This window comes from Misgurnus anguillicaudatus, unplaced genomic scaffold (assembly GCF_027580225.2).
Source record: "Misgurnus anguillicaudatus unplaced genomic scaffold, ASM2758022v2 HiC_scaffold_29, whole genome shotgun sequence".
Classification (NCBI taxonomy): domain Eukaryota; kingdom Metazoa; phylum Chordata; class Actinopteri; order Cypriniformes; family Cobitidae; genus Misgurnus; species Misgurnus anguillicaudatus.
In genome coordinates, this window is record NW_027395279.1 from 8,097,813 (window position 1) to 8,112,979 (window position 15,167).

General features: G+C 36.5%; 2 protein-coding genes across 2 annotated transcripts; one reads left to right on the plus strand and one right to left on the minus strand.

Moving 5' to 3' along the window:
- Window positions 1-4,188: 4,188 nt before the first annotated feature.
- On the plus strand, window positions 4,189-5,614 carry LOC141362874 (retinal rod rhodopsin-sensitive cGMP 3',5'-cyclic phosphodiesterase subunit gamma-like). The gene is made up of 3 exons (XM_073865136.1): window positions 4,189-4,784; window positions 4,871-4,911; window positions 5,224-5,614. The coding sequence occupies exons 1-3, from the start codon at window positions 4,642-4,644 to the stop codon at window positions 5,298-5,300; spliced, it is 261 nt and encodes an 86-aa protein (XP_073721237.1). The 5' UTR covers window positions 4,189-4,641; the 3' UTR covers window positions 5,301-5,614.
- A 1,974-nt stretch (window positions 5,615-7,588) lies between these two features.
- Window positions 7,589-10,599, minus strand: LOC141362906 (tetraspanin-10-like). Its single transcript, XM_073865171.1, has 3 exons — window positions 10,482-10,599; window positions 8,687-9,306; window positions 7,589-8,175 (listed from the first exon to the last, which is right to left on the minus strand). Exons 1-3 carry the CDS (start codon window positions 10,581-10,583, stop codon window positions 7,860-7,862), a joined length of 1,038 nt encoding a protein of 345 aa, XP_073721272.1. The 5' UTR covers window positions 10,584-10,599; the 3' UTR covers window positions 7,589-7,859.
- Window positions 10,600-15,167: the final 4,568 nt, after the last annotated feature.

The window sequence follows — 15,167 nt, forward strand, 5'->3', positions numbered from 1 at the left end:
ATACTCTCATTGGTTTATTGCATGTTACACCCAAAACACACCCATTACTCATTGCCAGAATAGGAACAACCCTTTAAGGCCATGCGCTTAGGGCACAAACAGTTTTTCGTTAAATTAGCAAAAGTGGCATTGAACATGCCCATTTAGACAGTGCTTTAGACAATGCGCTTAGATCGTTAAAATAGGGCCCTTGATTTGTACCATTTTGGAATCCATTCTGCCGAAGCTGCGGTCACACTAAACTTTTCGTTCCATTGACTTCCATTAATATGCATGAGAATGTGTCAGACCAGAAACACAAGCATTTGTGACCTTTTTATCTACTGAAAACCACAAATGGACAAAGCCAAAGATCATATTGCACTCCACTTCACTCTCTGCACCAACATCGGACATTTGCATAAGTCTAGCGTGACTGCAGCTTTACTTCCTATAGTCAGAAGAGCCCAGCTCACACCAAAATCTGCATCTTTTTATGGTCTTTAGATATTGCTTGGGTTTATGAGATTTTTTGACAGTTATATTGAGGTAAAATTGACAACAAAGTTAGATTATTTAAAGTGACACCATGTAATTTTTCAACCTTCATAATAAATTTTCAAGACCCTTGTGATAGTACATCGACTTTAAATAGGTTGAATGACATGTCTACCATAGCCTGACGGGGTCTGTATCACTTTTACTCGTATTTTAAAACTTAGGGTTTCTGGTAGTAACCAGAGCACAAAAAAAACTACAAAATTCGACTGCTTTACGGCATACGTCACTTCCTCCACACAATTTGTTTTTAACGTGAATTTTGCTGGAGGCTACTTAAGGAGTGTAGAGAGCAGTTTCTATTATGTGACTCTGTGGCACAGTCTTTAGTGTCACGGACCTATGACACAGTCGACCCGGGTTCGATTCCCCTTTAAGGCAATTTTTTATATAAACTGTTGATTCATACATAAATGCGATGTTCTTTATAAATTACGGCGATTATATTGCATATAGTTCCCTGTATTCAGATGCTGTGTTCACGTATTTACCTTTATTTTACTGTGTCTATGATATTTACATACAATCCATGTTGCTATAGCACTCAAACTTGCTCACAGTGTAAAACCAAACCCTACTCATTCACCAATCAGATCCGAGCGTTTCTCTCTTCTCTCTTCCTCATTTGCTGCGTTCCGCTGTCACTCGCGTGACGTATTACAAAGCGGCAGACCTAAACACATCGGTTTACTTGGATTTGGAGCGATTTTCACACAAAAAAGAGGAATAACGAGCGCCATTGCGGAAAATCCTGGTGGCGAGGGAGAGAGAGAGACGATGCAACAATATTTGTTTGGAAAAAGGCAAGGAAATACGTCTGGTCGTTTCTGAATTGGAAGACTGCAGCCTCCGGAGGTCAAATATGCAGGCTGCACAAATCATCAAGCCTGGGTTATTAAGGTAAACTGAGCATTAGATTCGCAAGTCATAAGCATACTGCAACAATTTACGATTAACTAAGTATAATAGTCAACTTTGTAATTGTTAATATTGTGAAATAAGACAGTCTTGATGACATATACAGCTTAGAAATACGACATCCGGAGGCTGCAACCTTCAGATTGAGAAATGGCTTCTGCCACGACGAGTTCCTCATCAGAAAGTTGTAACATGACTGCGTTTCTCCCTGTTGTCTCAAAATGTTGATCGTTTAGCATTTTAAATGTTTAGTTTTTAGTTTAGTTTTAAGGTTGGCCAGTTCCTTTCCTTTGCGACAGTGCTGCGGCGCTTGTGGGCTCTAGGGGCGCTAGAAGTGAAAAATACGTGTCTAGCACCCCCTAGTGGCCAAAAAGTTTCATGGTGTCCCTTTAAAAATAAAAGAACAGCACATCTCTGCTAAACAAATAAAACAGTAAGCAACAGTAAAACCTACGGTACCTTACAAAGCATGGCTAATAACCACAACATTTTTAAGCAATGTTTTTTATCATAATGATGTTTTAACTAATTAAATTGTCTGATGTCTTATTATTTACAGCTGCAGCATCATGAAGATTTTTATTGTTTAACATTGAGACTAGCTTATTACCCTGAGACATATAAAATATTCTCCCGAAAAATACTGCAATGTGTTTTCAATTTTAGCTGTCTATTCTTGGCTGTGTCACCGTTATAAAGCGCTTCAGTTCCAGTCTGTTTCTCACATGGCTTTCAGATTTCTGCAGCCACGTGATTTATTTAGCATCACTACTTTTTTCTTTTATTAATAACCTTTGGACTCGAAAAAATTACATTTGAAAGTATTTGACACACTGTAAAAATATTGTAAAAAGATAAACAATTTCAACTTGATTTTATAAGTTATGTCAACTTTTTACAAGCCAAAACTTAAAGTGGTAGGTTGGATTGACTTGCAAAAACAAGTTGTTCTAACTTCATGCAACTTCAAGTTTTTTATAGTGCAGTTAACTTTTTTAAATAATATTTCATTTATATTTGAGTGAATATTGTGAAGCTGTGATAAAGACAAGCCTGTTAATCCGTGTTGTGAATGAGCAAAGATATTTAGATAATCTCTTAGACTGCTGATGGGACTAAACTGAGGGTTTAAAGCTCACACGGGACGTCTGGATATGCTATCCAAAAATTGAATAAAATCACATGGATAAGTTGAATAAGAAACATAGAGATCGAGTTGTGTGTTGTGGACAAAGAACAGGACTACACATGTCTATAACTTATAAAATATTGTAGGTCTGTCACTTTACATTTTAATCAAAGTCGAATATTACTCATATTTAGATTTTTTTTAAGATATTGGTCTTTGGCCTCACTATACAATCAACATATAATTCACACACACATAAAACAACAATACACAAGGTACAATATTCAATTTACGAATAAATAAAATTTCAAATTTGACTTATTGCATCTTTGCTCATTCACAACACGGATTATCAGGCTTGTCTTTATCACAGCATCACAACATTCACTCAAATATAATTGAAATATTATAAAAAAAAATTAACTGCACTGTAAAAAAATGCTGCGTTAAAACAACTTGTTTTTGCAAGTCTATCCAACCTACCACTTTAAGTTTTGGCTTGTAAAAAGTTGACATAACTTATAAAATCAAGTTGAAATTGTTTAACTTTTTACAACAAAATTACACTTTTTAATGTAATGTTGATAAATATTCTACCTAAATGTCCTTCTGTTTCCAAACATAGTAAATATCACTGAATATTTTTTTATTATTTGACATTACATACTTAACGCAACATTTATAAAACTAATAAAATATATAAAATGTATTAAAACACACATTTTGATCTAAAATTGAAGAAACTAAGACATAAACTATGGAAAACAGACAGGAGTGACCTCACATGTGAACATGTGACAGTGCCCGTGTGTTACCTTTTAAGGGTTGATGACAGCAGCATTGTTTTGGAAATAGGAAGGACAGCGATGGATAGCTTTTAATCCCCTTTATGATGCTCAGAATATATAAGAACAGATGTGTTAAGAATGAGCAGAGTCCTGAGCTGCTTTGACACACATACAACGCACAGAGACACAGGTAAGTCATTCTGGTTATAAACAAATCTGAATGTCTGACTTTATACTGGTTAACGATGCAATACTGTTATATGGATTTATTGTATGTTTGTTTGTTTTTTGCATAGATTTTTGCACTTAAATGTTTAAGTTTAAACAACTTGACTCAAACAAGTCATTTCAGCTTTCATTTCAGTATTTGGTATAAATTAAAAAAATAAAGTTAAATGAGCTTAATTTATTACAACTTTATTTTTATAATTTATAGCAACTTCTAACTAGTCAAAAAAGTTGAAATGACATATTCAAGTTGTTTAACTTAAACATTTAAGTGCAACAGGGAATGTACTTTTCCCGATTAACTGTTTGGACACTGTAAGCCACATACAGTACATGTCAATGTATTAAATGACGGTTATTTATTTATAATGAAAGAAAGAACAAGCATACTTATTAAGAAAAACATTTCATTAAAAAGTTTGTTAGGTTTTAAACTGATAGATGCATTGTTCAAAATAGTTTAGAGAGTTTATGGGTCTTGAGCTTTAGAAATATTAAAATTGAAATCTTTTGTTTACCGCTTGGTTTAATAATTTATGAAATACACTTGAATTTTATTGCAACTTTTAAAATATATTTTGGAGTCACTGTTTAATAAGGTCATGGATATCATATAATATGCATTCACTGATACAAGGAAGATTTTGATGTCTAGCAAATTCTGCTTGTTTTGCATTGACCTTCATCTAATGAGATTAATTCAGCAGATTCAACAGTAGATTGGAGGGGATTAAATGATCATACTTCATTACAGAGTCTGGACACATGGCCACTATACTTTTATATATTTTATATTATATATTACATTATATTGCCTTTATGGATAAAAAAGTGTAGACATATTTGGATGTGGAATTTAAACAAAATTATAAATAAAAAAAATACTTTGGGATTGGATAATTCATAAAACCAATGAAGTGCTGGGATTATAGGAATTTTACGTAATCTTAAAAGCCAAATAATCAATGCTTCAGTCTCTTACAGATCATCATATCCAGTAAGTGCACAGGATTTATAACTGGGTCCCATCACCTCATAAATATGGATGTCCTCAAACCTAAAGCAACCGGCAAGGTTGCCACACGGGCAACAGGGTCTGCCAGTCCCCGCAAGGGTCCGCCCAAGTTTAAACAGAGGTCAACCCGCCAGTTCAAGAGCAAACCCCCAAAGAAGGGTGTTATTGGGTAAATGACTTTTAATGCATTTTATTACCGTTGAAATGCATTTTTGTAACAGCCCCTATAATGTATTTCAATATTTTTATTTTCAGATTTGGTGAAGACATTCCTGGAATGGAGGGTTTAGGAACTGGTATGTATTTCTGAGCTAATAACTAAATTCAATTGACGGTTTGCAACGAAAATTGATTTTTATAAATGAAATATTGATATATTGAAGATTGTTGTCTTTTAAAACCACTTATCAAACACATTTGTGAAATTCGCCAGGAATGCACAAACAGTGAAAAGTAAAATGGGAACATGCCAAATGTTAAGAAAATAAATTTGGCTATTTGAAAAAAAAATGTCCTGATATTTCGTAAAACAATAACCTATTAGAAGTCTTCATTCAGACTTTAATCCTCATTGCACTGAGACTTTCCCATAATGTTTTCTGTCACAGATTTTAATGTGATCTGCCCTTGGGAGGCTTACAGTCACCTGGAGTTACATGAGCTGGCTCAGTATGGCATCATATGAGGTCACTTCCTGTTCCAGTGCCCCTCCCCCAAAACAAATCATTTTGATATTCATGTACATTTGCATATAATGAACTGAATGTTATGTACAACACACATGGACCGTTTCACTATTTAACTTATTTTATGTCACAATGTTTTATTCTTAGTTTTTTTTACTCTGTATCTTAATACCATTTTCATATTGGCATGTAACAGGCATTTTAGGTGGCAGGTGTCGCTTTTGACTCTAAACTTTAAGTAATGAATGCACAAAATGTAGTAACTGTAGTATTTTTTTACTCTGGATGTTTATGATGCTGTATACAATTATATTATCTGAGACACATTGTAAATGCAAATCTTTATTTTGTTTAGCTGCCAAGTTGTGTCTTGTACAAATGTGTGTGTGTGTGTGTGTGTGTGTGTGCGTGCGTGCGTGCGTGCGTGCGTGTGCTGCTCTCTGTGAGAGTTTGCCCCAGTTTATTGGCCTTCTAATGCTGAAAAATCATCTCATAATCAGTTTGTACACAATTCCCGATGCCCAGCAGAAAAATAAAGCTTGGTCATTTTCATAAATTTTGTCTGATGTATGCATGGACATCTATCTGGTGAGAGCCACAGCATTAAAGAGTACACCTTAGTACCTAAAAAGTTTATATTAGTACCCAAAATGTACATATTAGAACAGATACATATTGATACTCACAGGCACATATTGATACCTCACAAATACAAATTTATACCTTGCAGGTAAATATTGATACCTTACATGTGAATATTGATACTTCACATTTAAAAATTGATACCTCGCATGTGGATATTGGTACCTCGCAGGTCAATATTGATGCATCACATGTACATATTGATACCTCGCAGGTACATAGTAATATCTCGCAGGTACATAGTAATATCTCGCAGGTACATATTGATATCTCGCAGGTACATATTGATACCTCACAGATAAATATTGATACCTCACAGATAAATATTGATACCTTGCAGGTGCAAATTCATACCTCGCAGGTAAATGTTGATACCTCGCAGGTGAATATTGATACTTCAAAGGTTTAAAAAATGTATACTTTGCACGTAGATATTGGGACCTCGCAGGTGCGTATTGATGTCTCACATGTACATATTGATACCTCACATGTACATATTAATATCTCGCAGGTACATATTGATATCTCACAGGTACATATTGATATCTCACAGGTACATATTGATGCCTCGCATGTACATATTGGTACCTTGCATGTATATTGTTGCCTCGCAGATAAATATTGATACATTGCAGGTACAAATTTATACCTTGCAGGTAAATATTAATACCTCGCAGGTGAATATTGATACTTCACAGGTAAAAAAATTGATACATTGCATGTGGATATTGGTACCACGTAGGTAAATATTGACACCCCGCAGGTAAATATTGATGCATCTTATGTAGATATTGATACCTCTCAGGTAAACATTGATACATCGCATGTGGATATTTGTGCCTCCCATGTGAATATTGATACCTTGCAGGTACAGATTGATGCCTCGCATGTACATTTTTGATACCTCACGGGAAAATATTGATACCTTGCAGGTACATATTGATACCTCGCGGGTGAATATTGATACCTCGCAGGTACATATTGATACATTGCAGGTACAAATTGATACCTCACAGGTAAATATTGATACCTTGCAGGTACATATTGATATCTCACAGGCACATTTTGCTACATCCCTGGTGAATAATTGATACCACGCAGGTGCGTATAAATACCTCACAGGTAGGTATTGATACCTAGCATGTACATATGAATACCTCCCAGGTACATATTGATACCTCACAGGTGCGTATTGATGTCTCACATGTACACATTGATACCTCGCATGTGCATATTGGTACCTTGCAGGTTCATATTGGTACCTCGCATGTACATATTGGTACCTCACATTTAAATATTGATGACTTGCATGTAGATATTGATGCCTCACATGTAAATATTAATGCTTCATGGGTACAAATTGATACCTCACAGATAAATATTGATACCTTGCAGGTACAAATTGATACCTTGCAGATAAATATTGATACATCACAGGTAAATATTGATTTCTCGCAGGTAAATATTCATACCTTGCAGGTCATTTTAATATCTCGCTGATAAATATTGATACCTCGCATGTGTATATTGATACCTCGCAGGTACACATTTGGACCTCGGTAATACATATTAGAACCTTATTATAAAGTACCATCCTAATGACAGCTTTTGTACCTTTATTAATTGTAAAAAATTAAGCGTCAATTTTAAAATTGTTATTTGGGTGCCCTTTATGAATACAGAACCATGAATTGTCTAACTCAACCAATATTAAACAATAAAAAGCAGAAACTTTGTAATACCTTCAAGTTATTTTTTTCATGCTTTCATAAAATTGCCTGCCCAGTTTGTCTCAGAAATAAAACAGTTGAACATCTCCAGATGTCAGACGTAACGTTTACATAAAGTCCAGGCTGGTTCAGAATAAACCCTGGTCTGTTATTGAAAACATTTGAGCCCTTTCATTGCAGTCTTGATTAATACACATCATGCTGTGCTCTGCTCCTCTGTATCCTCTGCAGTAGATGTGATGTTATAAACAAAGTTAATATCTGAACTCCCAGCAGGGTTACGACTACCGTGCCAATTGCTTCACTATGTTGCTCTATCCAGCGGGAGATGCCGTTCAGACAGCCGCCCAGGAAGATAACGCTCTGAGCTGAGAACTCATCCAACCGCAGGGCACCGACTCCACACTGAGTGTTCCACACCGTACCGTTCTCCAGTGGATCGACACAACAGGAAGGGGGAACGCCGCAGGCCTGGACACCCGGAGCTGAACAATTAAAATACCTGTGACAGAGAAAGAGAGATATTGATCAGGCTCAAACCAGATGTGCCATTGACAACTTTTGTAACTTTTATTCTGAGAGCGAGCAGCCCCAATTTTAGGCACTGTTTACTTTATAAATGTTGTAATATCTGAAAAGTTCATCCAAAATGTTATAAGAGATTAAATAAGAGAGATAACACACTTCACCCCTTTATTTTCAACTCAACAACCTTTCTGAAAATCAAAATTGGGATTGCAAAACGAATATGGCATAAAAATGATGTCTACTGGAAACCACGATAAAAAGCAACAATACTACATGAAGAAAAACATGTTGGAGATTGACAAAACCAAACTATGAGCTCAGAACTGGAAAGGGTCAAATGGTAGAAAGGTTTTCTATTACAGATTAGGTTATATAAGCTGTGTACTTAACGCAAACTTTGGACTACTGAAGTCTTGGAAACTCATAAAATTACTAATGATGTCAGCCACTCTCTATATTTTCACTCATTTTGCTTCTGCACTTACACGTTGATTTCCCAGTCTCTATAAGTATCTGCCCCGCAGCACTGCAGGCCCGTCTGGATCTCATCAGTAATGAATCTCAAGTCCAGATCATCCTGGTATCGTGCCATAGCGGTCAGCATCCCAAAACGCAGGTAATCCACGATCTGGCCCTGCATGCTGTATGCTATGATCACCGCCAACACCTGAACCACCACCAGGAACAGCAGAGCCCACGAGAAGATTCGAAGAAGACATCGGTTTTCCCGTAAAGCCCCTACGCATGCCGTTAGACTCAGAAGGGTTAGGACAAAACCGAGGAATGAGAAGAGGAGCATGGGGTCTGTCCCAATACCTCCGATCTTCTCTTGAGCAAAAGACTCTTTATTAACCAGACCCCAGAGTCCCACCACTAGGGTTACCATACCCAGGACGGTGAAGAGAAGGTTGCTGGTGATGAGAAGATATTTTAAAAGGTATTTGGTCCAACTGGATGTACTGGGTGCTGTTGATCTGAGGCTAGTCCATGACGTAGCTCTGGTTGGACCTTCATTATTGTTAGACAAACTTGAGCTGATTTGATTTCCTGGATTGTCATCCGTTGTCACATGTGAGATGTATGAACCAGCTGGTTTTATGTCTCCCTTATGATATGAAAGATAAAAATGAAATGATTAAATTTAATGAAACATTGTATGAATTTAAATGCAGGTTTTAGGGTGTGTCCCTTTAAATCAGCAAATAAAGCTGATGAAATGCAAACACTGATCACCATAATGATGATTATTTAAAATTGAAACTTAATTGTGCTGTCAAATATTTACTTACACTGTCTCTCTTTCTTTTCTCTCTCTCTCTCTCTCTCTCTCTCTTTGCATTAAATGGAAGTGGTTGGATAGTGCAGATTAAGACCTATTTTTTCACATGCTTGCAGAGAATGGTTTACCAAAACTAAGTTACTGGGTTGATCTTTTTCACATTTTCAAGTTTGATAGAAGCACTGGGGACCCAATTATAGCACGTAAACATGAAAAAAGTCAAATTTTCATGATATGTCCCCTTTAAGATTAATTAAGCGCCAACCGCCAGTATGCTGGATAACCTTGATTTTACAACATCTTAAAGAAAACAATATAGCAAGCTTATTCCTCGTGTTTCCCATACGTGGCTGCGGCGCAGACTCATCCATGTATGACATCACAAACGCACATCTTCATCTAATGTGTTTGACTTTTAAGGTAGCAGTCTGAATTGAATGTGATAAAATCACGAAACAATGTCAAAGACAAACGTTTGTTCTGTTGTGTTGTTATTGTTCATGCCGTTCAACAATGTACAGCGTGACTGAAGTCCGATTCACAAGCAAACATTAAAAGATCCATTAAAAGATTCTTATGAGCTGGATCTTTTAATGAATCACATGAATCTCACAGACTAATAGGTTTGGATCAGATTGATGAGTCCTTCATTTAAATAGACTCACTGAATCAGAGTAGTTATCTGAATCTCTTGCTAAAATGTAATTCAGACGTTTGCCAGGCTTCAGATTAGCTTGATGACATGTAAACATGAAACATTTTTAGGAACTGTAAAAAATTTAATTTAAAGTGTTATAATAAAATAGACAAAAATATGTGTTATCCAAATGTTTAGGAAAACTTATAAATAAATGTGTTTGAATCAGTTCTTTCAGATTGAACATTTCTTTTAAAATGGCTGTGTTTTGATATGATGATGGCAGCATTACTTTTTACAGATAATGCACATTGTAGTCAAGCAGCCTTTCATGCATTGAAAAATCTGGATAAAATCGCCTTACCTTTGGAATAAGTGGTTTGTTCTCATCTTTCTGTGTGTTGTTTCTTCGCTCCCAGAATAGGAGAAATCTCCTAATAGATAGAAATTGCCCCATGCCTCCCATATACCAGGACAGGACTTTTCATATCATTTGTACTCTTCAAGAAGAGATGTCTCTCGGATGGGAGATATGAAAATCAGAAGTGAAGTGAATGATGCGGAGTGAGAGTGGGCCATGGCACAGCATTCCAGCATCATGTGAGAGTCACAGTACTGAGGATTAAAGGGTCAGGGTTTCCACCGCTGGGTGTCTGCTGCCCCGAGGGCTGAATAAGATTGCATACAGCTCACACATCAAAAATTAGTAAGCTGCTCCACTATTGAACAATTAAATATAAATTCATGAAATGTTTATGATTATGACCCATTACTGTCAAATGAAAGTTTGCTTACTGAAGAAGCCAGCCTAAGCTCGTTGCCTGGTTTTAGCTGGCCTCCCGGCTTGGTTTTAGCTGGTGAAGTAAGCTTGAGAGAGGGGTTTGGGACACTTTTTTAGCTGGTCAAGCTGGAAGACCAGTTGGTTCACCAGTTGGGAAGGCCAGCTTGACAGATATGGCAAATGGTGGGGACCAGCTACCTTCATCTTTAACCAGCTAAGGCCAGCCAATCAGCTTAGCCAATCTTCCATCCTGACCACCTAAAAAGTTGCTAAACCCCCTCTAGAACCAGTTATACAAGCTAAAACTAGTCAACAGTTTTTTTTAGACGTTTTTAGCAGTAAATGATAGCATGCTTGTTCATTGTGAAACAGTTTCATATTGCTTGTTGCAGAATCTTGCATAGATCAGGTTTATAAAATCATGTATTTGGACAAATAATTGCTCAGACAAACAGACGACTGAATAATGATATGATATTATGATTTTTTATTTAAAGCTGGTGTGTGTAAATTTTAGCGGCATCTAGTGGTGAGATTAAGTTTTACAACCAACAGCTCACCCCTCAATTTCAAAACGCATACGGTAGCCGCCACAGTACAAACATGAGGCAACGTAGGGAAACATCTTTTCTAGTCTTACTTTATTTAATTACACTTTAATCTCGCCATGAATATAGCCTTAAACTGGGTTCACACTAGCCTCGTTTGAGATGTCAAATTCACGTCTACCGTCATTGACCATTCACACGAAATTTCGTGTTATGGGAGGGGCTTCTGCGACTCCGCTTGCTTCCTGTAACCATGTCACTACTACAGCAAGCTTCTGATTGGTTAACGCGCCGTGTTTTTCCACCAAACTTCGAATTTTTCAACTCGCGATTTGCGTGAACTAGACGCGCGAATGAGGCAGAATCACTTCTACTGCACTAAATGCCTCATTAGCGCCGCAAGACCTCCAGACACGCGTCAACGCGTCTTCACATTGACTTAACATTGAAATCACTTGCGCTTGATGCCTCTACCGCGGCTGGTGTGAACTTAGCATTAGAAGTTGGTATGGCGTTTAAATGAAAGAAGGAAAGAAGACAGTGTAGGGATGAAACGCGACCTGTAGAGCAGTTTGTTTATTTAGGGCTACTATAGAAACAACAACAACTTCCATGTAAGGAAATCCGCTGTGTATGGAGATAAAAACATCTTATTCTAAGATAATAAAAACAATACAGTTTATTTTGTAAGGTCTTTATACACCACTGATAATATAGTTATGTATGTTATATTGCATTTCTGTCAAGAGATCCTACTTTAACCTTAATTTAATAGCTTCACTAAAATGACCTTTTAAGTTTGGTGTCACAGGTGTAAAGTTTAAGCATTCATACGTTTTCAAGATATTGTTTAAAAACTGGTTTTATAGAGTGGAAGATTTAGCACAGATGGTATTCTTGAAATGATAGGAGTAGATTTTTCCTCTCATTATTCCATCCATAGCCAAATCGTCTCACCAGTCCAAAAATATTCCAAATACTTGTCTAAATGAGGTTGAACAAACCCCTCGCGAAAGTATTAAACCCATGACATAAAGGCACCAGCATGGAAGGCAGTAAAAACTTTTTTTTGCCCCTTAGCAACCACATAGGGTGGCCCTAGCAACCACCCACATACAGTACTGTAGCATCATGGTGGCTACTTTTGCACCTCTGACAATTTCCTTAAAAATTTCAATGAGTTTAATGCAAGACAGATGCTATCTGATTGGATAAGAGTAAATATTAACATTATTCCATCATAAATTGTATTTTTTTATCATCCTTATGCTGATGAATCAGACTTCAGCTTCAGCCTGCATTTATGTATTTTTACAGTACGTTTCGGTTCATTTAGTACAAAATGATAATCGCTCTGGCAGAATAGCTGTTCGTCTGGTATTATTGTGGAAATCTGTGTTTTTATTTCATTTTTATGTTGATAAATGAGATCCACCTGTTAAATCTGGCGATGGGGTGTAAACTGTGTGCCAGATCAGTACACATGAACTTGTCAATGTTGCAGACTATAAATCACTGCAGCTATACTGTTGCTTTCATGTTTATTTAGTAATGTGGAGAAAAGTTGATTTTTTTTACAAAATTGAACAAGATGTTTTTTTAAATAGCTAAAATAAAAAAGTATATGTGAAATTTAACATATCTGTGCAGACAGACAGACCTGCTTGTTTTCTTCACAGTGGAAAATTTTCATTTGACTTCTGTTGTTTTTATGATCTAATGTCTGTGCCTCACACAAACCCTGTGGCATTTTGAAATCTTCATTAAAGTGCACCTATTTCATTCCAAAAAAAACATTATTTTGTGTATTCAGTATAATACAGTGTGGTTTATGATTAAAAATCACATTATTTTCCACATACCATACATTTTTGTAGCTCCAGATTTTTCTCCAGTAGCTCTCTTCTTGAAACACACAGATTTGAAAAGGTCTGTGTCTCTGATTGGCCAGCTAATCTGTACTTTGTGATTGGTCTGTATACCTCAGATGTCAGCCGGAAATGTGACGCTCCTTACCATGTTTGAAAGATTCGCTCACAATGCAATGCTAACAGGAGTTAACTTACAGGCTGTGTGTCAAAGCGGGAGGAGTTATGAAAATGTCGGTCTCCCGTCATTGTTTACTTTGGGGTTTGTACCTTTTGCATATCATTAACATAATATGCAAACCTACTAACATACACTTACACACCAAAGGAAATGTAAAATCGTGAGTCGGACCATTGGTGCTCTTTAAAACTTGATTTCAGTATGCTTATTTATTACTCTATTACATATACCACAATTAAGGTAATTTCAGGTTTACTTGAGGGTCCCATCAATGTAAGTAAATAAAAAATGTGGAAATTCTATATAATATTATCTTATTATAATTTAAAAAGTTTTAGATGTCACTTTTTGGCATAAAGGACTGAAAATAATATAGGTGTATCAAAACCTTTTATAAAACTCGTCAAACCAATACTCGTTCTTGTCTTAGGGCAACTTTGATTAACTTTTTGATCCACTTCAAATGTTGACTAGTATAGTTTATTCTGTAGCAACTTTCAAAAGTTAACTCAACTTAAACCATTTTAAAATTAAAAAATCGGTTTCCTTAAATGGCTTGAGTTGAGTTAACTTTTTAAGTTTTACAGTGTTGGTTTTGCAAACAACTTGGTAAATCAAACTAACCTACTATTTTAGGTTTTGACCTGTGATAAGTTGACATAACTTATTAAAAGCAAGTATAAATTTTTAAACAATTTTTTTTTTAGTTAAAGTAACATAAATCACGATTAATCTTTGCCCAACACTATTTTTATGTAGCCTGACGTTGTCATACTCAATTCTAGTCAGAATTTGAGTCTGATACCGCTCCATTGAGCTATAATTATGAGGCGTGTCTCAATCGAAAAATGCCTCTGCACTCAATTGGATAGACCTACGACCAATCAGAGCAACGGAGTGTGTGACGTACGTTACGTCTTTTACAGCCTGACCGAACTGCTAGTTATTTCGCAACAATGACATTAACATTGTGATTATACTGAGTTAGCGAATGTACATCAACACCTATTATGTTTACAACATTTCGTTTATATCACAACATAAAGTATTTACTAAGTCATAGAGTAAGACTATCTCTTACCATTTGTACGTTAGGTGAACTTCATCCACGACAATACCCATTACGTTTGCTTGAAAATATTGGAGCCTAGCATGTCCCTCACTTATTCAGCAACCACGATTCCGGGCTTCCGAAAAGAAGCTGGCAACGACCGCTAATTATATCCATCTCGTCGTGCACGCTGAGTTGCATCGCCGTGATAACGTTAGCCATTTCAGTTGTGACCAACATCAACAAATGCCCTGCTCGCGTTTCTCTGTTCCTCTTTTAAAATCAATGCTCTGTCGATATCTTTTAGAACAGACTCAATGTCAGAATCCATACATCTGAACTCTACAGCGGCAGCCATTCAACACACGCGCTCTTTGGTGACGTGGTTCATTACGTTACTGTTGATTATCTGTCCATCATCGTATAAAGCCCGCCCTCACAATTTGATTGGTTCGACCAGCATTTGTCCAAGCATAGTAGCTCCTCAACGGAGAAACGCCAGACCGATCTTCCCGTTTTCACATTCTTGTGGGCGGGGCTAAGATCGTCTGGCACCCAGGCTAATTTTTATGTTGATTTGACGACAAATGGTGGATTTTTACAAGGAACAGCCCTACACAC

Excerpts from the sequence above, each read along its gene's own strand:
- LOC141362906 (XM_073865171.1), bottom strand. The coding sequence starts at position 10,583 with ATGGGAGGCATGGGGCAATTTCTATCTATTAGGAGATTTCTCCTATTC. Across the intron at positions 9,307-10,481 it reads ACAAACCACTTATTCCAAAG|GGAGACATAAAACCAGCTGG; the intron begins GTAAGGCGATTT and ends TCATATCATAAG. Across the intron at positions 8,176-8,686 it reads AGAGACTGGGAAATCAACGT|GTATTTTAATTGTTCAGCTC; the intron begins GTAAGTGCAGAA and ends TCTCTGTCACAG.
- LOC141362874 (XM_073865136.1), top strand. The coding sequence starts at position 4,642 with ATGGATGTCCTCAAACCTAAAGCAACCGGCAAGGTTGCCACACGGGCA. Across the intron at positions 4,785-4,870 it reads CCAAAGAAGGGTGTTATTGG|ATTTGGTGAAGACATTCCTG; the intron begins GTAAATGACTTT and ends TTTTATTTTCAG. Across the intron at positions 4,912-5,223 it reads AATGGAGGGTTTAGGAACTG|ATTTTAATGTGATCTGCCCT; the intron begins GTATGTATTTCT and ends TTTCTGTCACAG.